The sequence below is a fragment of the Berghia stephanieae genome, chromosome 12, assembly GCF_034508935.2.
Source record: "Berghia stephanieae isolate SIO BIC M18660-M18661 chromosome 12, UCSD_Bste_1.3, whole genome shotgun sequence".
In the NCBI taxonomy this organism is placed as follows: Eukaryota; Metazoa; Mollusca; class Gastropoda; order Nudibranchia; family Aeolidiidae; genus Berghia; species Berghia stephanieae.
In genome coordinates this window covers 19,016,874-19,026,873 of record NC_088371.1, presented here as the reverse complement: position 1 = coordinate 19,026,873, position 10,000 = coordinate 19,016,874, and the positions used below count along the sequence as shown (strand labels likewise).

The window sequence follows — 10,000 nt, the reverse complement described above, 5'->3', positions numbered from 1 at the left end:
AAATACCAAACACGAAACGTTTCGGTCTCAAAACCCTTCTTCAGCTAACAAAAAAAAAAAACGTACCAAATATTCATTGTGCCGTCTATCTGGTTTTTAAAATAATGCATTTATGTTTATATCATTGTTGCTGTTGGCTGGAGAAATGTTTTGATCCCGAAACGTTTCGTGTTTGCTACATCGTTCTTATTTTTTTTCTTTTTGAAGCTGTTATCCCCATTTTTGTTTATCTATTACTTTTTACAGTCCTCAACTTCTAGCATCTTAGTATCACTTTGCATTATACTGTTCGGCTATGTGGTCTAGTGATTTGAGACTCGCTTTCGGATCGGAAGGTCCTGAGTTCGAGCCTCGCTTGGCGCATAGTTGAGTCCTTGGAAAAGGCTCTTTACTCACATTCTCTCACCGTACTCAGGTGTAAAATGAGTACCTGGCCGTTATCAGCGTTTACTTTGTCCGAAAAATTGTAATATCGCCTAACAGACGTCATGTCCCGTGCTACGTGTTAAATGTTGCTGTGGACCAGGGACCCCTTGTAAAGCGCTTTGAGCACATTTTAGTGAATATTGCGCTATATAAAGCTCAATTTAAATTATTAACCCTCCCCTTACCAGCCATTTTCAGATTTTCCCCCAAACTTCACACCCACCCAACACAAAAACAGACATTTCTTACTCAAACAGAAAAGCAACAAGCACATTCCATACATAATATTGTTCCACAATATGAGCTATATTACAGAATGTCAAGTATTTATAGCCATAGCAAAAAGAAATAAAATCTGGATGAGAAAAGTGACGTTTGCATCGTAACAAATGTGACGATTTTCCAATAGGTGTTAAGGAGAGGGTTAACCTTACAAGGACACATACTCTTCAACAGTCGTAACGTCACTTCCTTCCTAATGACGCATGGTAACTTAGTAACACTGGCTCTAAACTATCGGAATAATGGCGGACGCCCATATGAAGTATTTCTCTGGCGAGCATAAAGGGTATCAAGAGGGAAAAAAAATTTGATCATGTTTTGACTTTTACACATTCTGATCACAAGGCATATGAAAAGTTCTAGCCAGCATGAAAAATAAAAAGTGATGATTTTCTTTGTTTAGAACCAAGATGGCGCCGTTGCCGGGCGGCGTGACATCAGACTATTGCATCGTATTACTTACCAGAGAATCCAATCCAGAGGCTGAATATTCCAGAATCCATGAGTTGTTTAGAGTAAGTGTTTACTAATGACTGGATTGAAGGGCTGTAATGTATAAACAATATAATCTGTATTGATAGTTCGAAGATGACGTCACTCGAGTCATTGTTATTGTTTTTGCCATCCTCGTTTATGAGTAATGCTCACTGAAATGTATTAACTTGACTATAAACGTTCATGGATACACACAGTTTTGTGTGTTGGTCAGTTATACTTCCGGATGGCAATGTTATGAGCTTCTTAGCCAAGCGCATACTGTCTATTAACAATAGAATCTGTATTAGATCGAGTGCCCATGGCTTAGAAGTTCACAACATTGCCATCCGGAAGTATAACGGACCAACACACAATACTATGTGTAACCATGAACGTTTATAGTCAGGTTAATACAGTTCAGTGAGAACTACTCACATACGCGGATGGCAAAAACAATAACAAAGGCCTGAATGACGTCATCTACGTTCTATCTATAAACAATATAAACTGTATAGATAGTATGCGCTTGGCTAAGAAGCTCATAACATCACCATCCGGAAGTATAACGGACCAACACACAAAACTGTGTGGTTAATACAGTTCAGTGAGCATTACTCATAAACGCGGATGGCAAAAAACAATAACAAAGACCTGAGTGACGTCATCTTCGAACTATCTATAGATAGAATGAAGTTAACGCCAATCGAGTCATTGTTATTGTTTTTTGCCATCCACGTTTATGAGTAATTGTCACTAAACTGTATTAACCAGACTATAAACGTTTAAGGAAACACATAGTTTTGTGTGTTAGTCCGTTATACTTCCGGATGGCAATGTTGTGAGCTTCTTAACCAAGCGCATACTATCTATTGATGATTTGCGCTAAGCCAAAAACCTCACAACATTCGCCAGCCGGAGATAACGTACCAACACAACGTAAAAATGTTTATAACTATGGCCGTTTATAGATAGTATGCAAATGACGTCACTCAGGCCTTTGTTATTGTTTTTGCCATTTTCGTTTGTGAGTTGTTCTCACTAAACTGTATTAACCAGACTATAAAAGTTCATGGTTACACAGAGTTTGTGTGTTGGTCCGTTATACTTCCGGATGGCAATGTTGTGAACTCATTGGCCAAGCGCATTCTATCTATAGATTGTGTGCGCTTGGCTAAGAAATTCATAACATTGCCATCCGGACATATAATGGACCAACACACAAAACTAAGTGTAACCTTGAACGTTTATTATTTTATTTCTTATTTTATTCATCCCACAGGGTAAATTTTTCTCTAGGGTCTATTCCAAGGGAAGCCTGGAATATCCCAGGAGTCAGCCGCAGTGCAGCGCCGCAAATTGGGCTAGAGGGAGGTGACTTGCTTAAGGCCACACAGCGCAGTGGCGGGTGATCGAACTCGGTACCTTTCGGGTACGAAGCAAAGATCGTACCGCTGAGCCACGCTGCCCCATGAGGCAATTACCACTAAAGGTGCTCAAATCCCTTTACAAAGGGTTCCTCCTAGCCAACATTAACGCATAACTTTTAGTACGAGACATGACGCCTTTTAGGCGATATTACAATTTGTTTCCGACAGACACAACGCTGTTTACGGCCAGTTACTCATTTTCACCTGCGTACTGTGAGATAATATGAGTAAAGAGCTTTATTCCAAGGATTCAACTATGCCTCGGGACCGAACCTTTGACGTTCCGATCCGAAGGCGAGTGTCATACCACTAAATCACATAGCCGTACAATAAGCCCCCAATGAAAAGCAATGCTAGATATGTAGGATTTGACATGACGCATGAAAGGGGATACATACATACAAAAGCTGAAATCTACACGCACACATATGTGACCCATCGCCTCAAAACGGTATTATGTCGGAACGAACCAGATGTTTAAAAGCCGGATTCAATGTTAAACTGGTCAAAAATATAAACTGATGGCATTCGCACCCTAAAATATGGTATCCATTCCCCCTCAATAAATAATACAAACTCAACACAAGTCTGATATTTCTGGCTACAAATTCAATTTTCAACATCTTAACCAACCTGACTTAATACCGTTTTGAAGCGAAGGGTCACATATTAGCAGGTCTGATAGCCGAACACAATAATAGGCCTGCTTTAACATAGTTGTATTGGATAATATTTTGCTTTGGTTTGGGAGTATTTACATTATAACAAGGAGCCCATACCATTTTTTGGGTTATCAGACCCACAAAGAGGTATACGTCGGCTGTAATGTATAAAAATATAATTTTGTTTCTAATATGCTGCTAACAGTTACTAATAGTTTCTACGCCCCGCATTACAATTCATTTTCGTGCGGCTATGTGGTCTTGTGGTATGACACTCGCATTCGGATCGGAAGGTCGGTGGTTCGAGCCTCGCTCGGCGCATAGTTGAGTCCTTGGAAAAGGCTCTTTACTCACATTCTTTCACCGCACCCAGGTGTAAAAGGAGTACCTGACCGTTAACAGCGTTGTTTCTGTCGGAAAAAAATGTTATATCGCTTAACAGGCGTCGTGTCTCGTTCTACATGTTAAATGTTGCTGATGGGCAGGGACCCCTTGTAAAGCGCTTTGAGCACGTTTAGTGGATATTGCGCTATATAAAAGCTCAAGTTTAAAAAAATAGTGTCTATGCCCCACATTACAATTTATTTTCGAATAATTATTTTCATCCACGACGGGGAGTCACGCATGGCTTTCGTAGTAAACTCATGGCCTGACACGGACCAAAATATGACGTCAAGACAGCTTGCACAAGAGAAACAAATCTGACGTATACAGTTCACATGGATCATTGTTTCTTACGCACTAGTAAGAAACACTAGAATGCAAAAACCTAAAGCTTAACTGGGTATTACACACAACATGCAAGCTGTAACGCTCCAATAGGACATCGACCATGTGTTTCACTGTCATCAACATAGGCGTAACCTGCATCACAAACTGATGCGACTACACGATGGCTGAATGTCACACTGGAGGTTGAAACCTACACATACTATACTTCAAACTATAAGTCCTGTGGGTTCTTGTGTCAGGCTATAAGTTATGGATGGCTACGACTCACCTGTCAAGCAAGAGCAGCTCTCCTCCAATGAATCGACAGTGCGCCTTGGCGGCAGTCCAGGGGAGTTTGTTCGAGTTCGAGATGGTTCCAATGTTGATGCATTTGGTCTGGTGGGGAACATAGCCATCTGGACACACACCTGAGTAAGGGAAAAACATTCCGTTTAAATGAATAAATGAATGAATGAATGAATGAATGAATGAATGAATGAATGAATGAATAAATGAATGAATATGACCGTGCTGTCTCTATGGACCTCATCAATGGATCGGTACCTTGTCGGTTGGAGAGCTTGTGTGCCTCAATGATCCGAAAAGCTATATCTGCGGGAGATTTATCTCATGACTGGGTCACCCCTGCCGAACAGGTCAAAGGTGAGAAGCCAGACTAAAATTGATCCAAATGGATCATAGGTATAAGACAACCTTCGAGTCAGAACCCAGCAGAGATCACGCCGCGGGTGGAGGATGAAATGGACTGACTTATCATTATTATAGAAAATCAATCTGCATAGAGAAACCTATGTTCCAACTTCGGGTAGATAGAGCTCGTAAGCGAGGGATCGCAATCAATCTAGGAGAAGGTCACTCCAAAATTAAACCGAGGGTGGGCATGAGTCTTTAGCTCGGGAGAGCAACAAGCCGAGGAGTGAATCTCCAATATAAATCCCGTTCCTCCAATTCTAAGGATTTGAACTGGGCTAACAACCCGATACAATAAAATAAGCTATGTTACAGAAACCGAAACGACACTTAAAACCGGTACGGTCGAGGAAGCGTTCTCCTTTTTGGGGGGAATGATAGACCTGCAACAAGGCAAGGCAGCGGAGTCAAATGGAATTCCCCCTGAAGCACTAAAAGCAGGCTTTGGTCTGGACCCCACAAGAAAAGAGGAGGGTTGGTCGAACAAAGCAAACATTATGGCAACGAAGCATCGAGACCGAGTTGATGGCAGCAGGGAAAACCTGGGCCCAATAAAGAAGACCTCTAAAAACCGAGTCAGATGGAAGAGTATTGTAGCGGACCTATGTTCCACAAGGAATAAAGATGTTTATGTCAAGTAAATCAAGAAAGGTACCGAGTTCGATCACCTGCCGCTGCGCTGTGTGGCCTTGTGCAAGTCACCTCGCCCTAGCTCAATGTGCGGCGCTACACTGCGGCTGACGCCTGGGTTATTCGAGTCTTCCCTTGGAATAGATCCTGCCTAGAGACAAATTTCCCATATGGGATGAATAAAGGGAATTTTATTTATTCATTTTTTTATCTTTATTATAAAATATATTCGCTGTTTTTCTATTTGAGTGAGAAAATTCTATTTTTGTGTAGGGTGGGTGTGAAATTTCTGGGGAAATTCTGAAAATGGATGGAAAGGAAGAGGTTTAAACATGAACGTTTTCCATCCAAAATGAAACACAGAAGAAAACAGAACTCACCTTGAGGTTTACTGCATACGAAGGATAAATCTTCCGTACAGCCTTTTACCACCCAAGCATTCAATCTCCTCGTATCCACACCACTTAACGCTACACAAGCCGGGTTGCGCGCCGATCTATAGCATAGAATAAAAGTATAGTGAGTCTCATGCCTGAAACAAATACCTGCGTAACAGACAAAGACATGTTGTTTTTAAAACAATAGGAAACACATTATTGAAATATCTTTTAGCGATTGCTCTTTTTGTATTGATAGTAAGTGCTTGATTGAAATGTATTATTATTATTATTATTATTATTATTATTATTATTATTATTATATTTTTTATTTATTATTATTATTATTATTATTATTATTATTTATTATTATTATTATTTATTATTATTATTATTATTATTATTATTATTGAGGTTGGGTGACTTTCTGATCGACTCAAGGTAATCTTATAGTTTAATATTTGAATTTAAAGTTTCCTGGCAAAATGTTAAAATTTGTTTTGTCTGTATATGGCGGTCGAAAATAACTTGAGCATTTATCCAGCGCAATATTCATTAATATGCGGCTATGTGGTCTTGTTGTATGACACTCGGTTTCTGATCGGAAGGACCTGGGTTCTAGCCTCGCTCGGCGCTAAGTTGAGTTCTGGGAAAGGCTCTTTAGTCATATTCTCAACCACAATCAGGTGCAAAATGAGTACCTGACCGTTAACTGCGTTGTCTCTATCGCCTAACAGGCACCATGTTTCGTCCTATATGTTGCGTGTTGCTGTTGGTCAAGGACTGTTTAATAAAGCGCTTTGAGTACGTTTAGTGGATATTGCTCTATATAAAAAGCTCAGTTAAACGTGTTCAAAGAGCTTTAAAATTTAGATATCTGGAAAAAGTGTGTATAAAATAATGCCAGACAAAACCAAAATAAAAATACAAGAAAAAAAAAAAAAACCAACAACCCGAAAAACAGCTTGCCCGTCTTACCAGTAAAAAACAAACTATCTAAAAAAGTTAGCCTCAAGAGTCAGGCATATTATTTGGGGGTAGGAGATGGAAATATCTTGGTCACACCCCGAGAAGGCCTGCAACAAACATTACCAGGAAGCTCTTACATGGAACTCACAGAAAACGAGGGAGAGAGGGCCGCCAAGAAATAGCTGGAGAAGGGCATTAATGGAGGACCTAAAAACTGAAGCCTTAACATGAAGAGAAGCTGAGAAAATTGCACAAAGCCGGACAAGGTTGAAGGGATTCGTCGACAGCCTATGCTCCAGCCGGAGTGAAGAGCTAGAAATAGCTGGAGAAGGGCATTGAAAAACTAAAAAATTGAAGGCTATGACATCGGAAGAATGAAGCTATTAGCGGAGAAGAGTGGCTGACATGCAAAAAAGTCGGACAAGAATCCGTCCGATGGCCTATGCTCCGGCCCGAGTGAAAGGCCTAAGTAAGTAAGTTTTTCTTTTGTGAGCGACATACTGAATAGTTGAAAATTAAATAAAAAGTACTTTTTGTTCTTGTTTTATCCGTCACTGTTTTATATATACATTTTATTAGATTTCTCACTTACTCTAGTGCCTTCCCCCAAATGTGTCACTCTGTAGATATAATAATAATGTAGACAGACTGACTTACCCCAAGGTCGAAGGTTCTTTGGTAGCCCAGAATGTAGACTTTACGGCATCTGTTTTGTCAGACCAGACAAACTGGGAAGAGGACGGTTTTGAGATATTATAATGGGAGTGATGTGTGTTTAACCATCCCCTTACCACCCAAAGGATAATCGTCACATTTGTAACGATGCAGCCAACAATTTTCGTAATCTGATTTCATTTTGTTATAGTTATAGTCATATCCATAAAAACTGTGTTGCAGAGCTCCTTTTTCTGAACAAAATATAGAATATGTAATCGTTACTATACTGTTTGAAAAATTTACTTTTTGTGTTGGGTGAGTATAAAGTTTCGGGTAAAATTCTGAAAATAGCTGGTAAGGAGAGAGTTAAGAGTGTCCGCGTCTCTCTCTCTCTCTCTCTCTCTCTCTCTCTCTCTCTCTCGTCTCGTCTCTCTCTCTCGTCTCTCTCTTTCTCTCGTCTCTCTCTCTCTCTCGTCTCGTCTCTCTCTCGTCTCTCTCTCTCTCTCTTATATATATATATATATATAGTCAACAAAACAACTCAGTCCTGACGATGGCGAATTAAGCCTGAAACATTAATGTAGACTGTCTCAAACATTGTGGTAAATATTTAAAAAAAACAAAAAACAATAAAAATAAATAAATAAATATATATATATATATATATATATATATAATATATATATATATATATATATATATATATATATATATATATATTTATTTATGTACATACAGAGTGATTATATAATTTATATAAATGCATATCGTTGTTTGTTTGTATGTGTGTGTGTGTGTGTGTGTGTGTGTGTCTGTATGAGCGTGTGGACATGTGTTTATACGTATACGTATATCTTATGTTTAAGATGCATACCCATTCATCTCTTATATGTTTTGACATATGTTAAGGTGGTCATAAAATGTGCACTCCATTGACAGCGGTCTTCTCCCTTTATATTATTTATTATTATAACATGCCTTTTACTTATTCAATGTATAGCTTTATGTCATTGATGTGACATAATCATGACCTGATTGCAATAGTATTCTTCTAGATTTTTTTTTCAGAAATAATCAGTCACTTGTGTCCACCGGGGGGGGGGGCGTCCAATAGCTCAGTTGGTAGAGCACTCGCTTCACACGCAACGGGACCGAGATCCATCCCGGGTGCAGTCGATGTTTTTTCCTGACCCTCCTGTCTATCCAGCAGTGAATGGGTTGCTGGCTCCCTTAGACCTGGCGGAAGGTACTTTGTGATAGACTAGCGTCCTAATCCAAAGGATAACAAGCACTTGCTATTGCTCGTTTCACGCTATAGAAACCGGGATAAACTCCAGATAAACTCCATGGGACTAAAAGCTGAAGTTTATAGTCTGATGGACTATTTTTGTGTCCCATCGCCTCAAAACGTCATCGTGTTGATTTAGATGCTAGAAAATGAAGTTATTATCAAGAGTATGAGATTTTTAAAACTCTGCAGCGATAGGGATTCGAACCCACGTCCCGACTGTTACGGTATCTCCGTCTGGTCTAGAGAGGTATGGTCTACAAGCGACACCATCCACCAACCCCAAAAAAAGCAACAACACGAAAAGTGGTTCTAAACTAGTGCCGCGCCGAGGACCGGTCCATGGGACCGGTCCCACGGTCCTTTAGCTGTGAACCGGGGACCGGTCCCAAAGTGGAAGACTGGTGGCGGTCCTCACTTCTTATCACCTTTCAACGGTCTCGCGCCATACTACTTCCCAAGCGATTCGTTGCCTCGGTTCTTTGCCTATCGTCCACCAATCACCACCCATCCCACTTAATATATTAATCGCCCCCACCCCCTTTGCCATACACTAAACGACACAGACGACCATAGAGGCAGACGACCACCTCCCTCCACTCCGCAAACCGCCCTTTCGTGTGTGAGATGGGGGGAACAGGAGGCGCACGCCTTGGACGATTCCATTATACGGGGTAAATTTCAAAATTTACTACACCATAATGATCGCAATGACAATGATCTATGATGAAGGCATGACCCCTCTTCTCTAATGGGTTATTGTTTGAAATGCATGTGACTACTAAAGATGTGTGTGTTTGTGTGTGTGTGTGTGTGTGTGTGTGTATCTCGAACCTAGCAAGTAGCAAGTCCGATTTTTTGTTTTCTTTTGTCCATCTCTTGTCACCACTCCTTTCTATCGCATTGTTGTCATTTAAAATAATACAATAATATTAAAATTTCGTTTGGTGATTTAACTAATCAAATAATATGAGTTTCATTAGTTTCTTCCTTCCAAAAAAACCCAGTTATAACGTCTGTATTTTTAAAAAGCCCAATAGAATATTTGGGGACCCCGATAGCTCAGTTGATAGAGCACTCTCTTTATACGCAAAGGGCCGGAAATCGATCCCGGGTGCAGTCGAGTTTTTTCTGAATCCCTGTCTACTCAGAAGTGAATGGGTAGCTGGGTTTGTTAGATCTGGCGAAAAGTCACCATCGACCCCACTTATTACTTATTACCGCATCCACCCCTCTTATTATAACTTCACGTCTCTCTCTTACTCTTCAATGCTCGCTGCCCTCTAGGAGTTGCGTGTGTGTATCAACGCCACGAACAACTCGATCAACGCCTTGGGCGATTCCATTATCTCCGTTAATGGGGATAAATTTCAACTTTTATTC

General features: G+C 40.2%; 1 protein-coding gene across 1 annotated transcript in view; it reads right to left on the bottom strand.

Annotated features, from left to right (window-relative positions):
• The window catches only part of LOC144958396 (macrophage mannose receptor 1-like), an 85,079-nt gene that overhangs the window by 56,866 nt on the left and 18,213 nt on the right, over positions 1-10,000 (bottom strand). Inside the window, exons 8-11 of the mRNA XM_078890395.1 lie at positions 7,330-7,400; positions 5,707-5,822; positions 4,275-4,413; positions 1,172-1,254 (exon numbers count right to left, since the gene is read on the bottom strand). Coding sequence (XP_078746521.1) covers positions 1,172-1,254; positions 4,275-4,413; positions 5,707-5,822; positions 7,330-7,400 — 409 coding nt within the window. The remainder of the gene's footprint in view (positions 1-1,171; positions 1,255-4,274; positions 4,414-5,706; positions 5,823-7,329; positions 7,401-10,000) is intronic.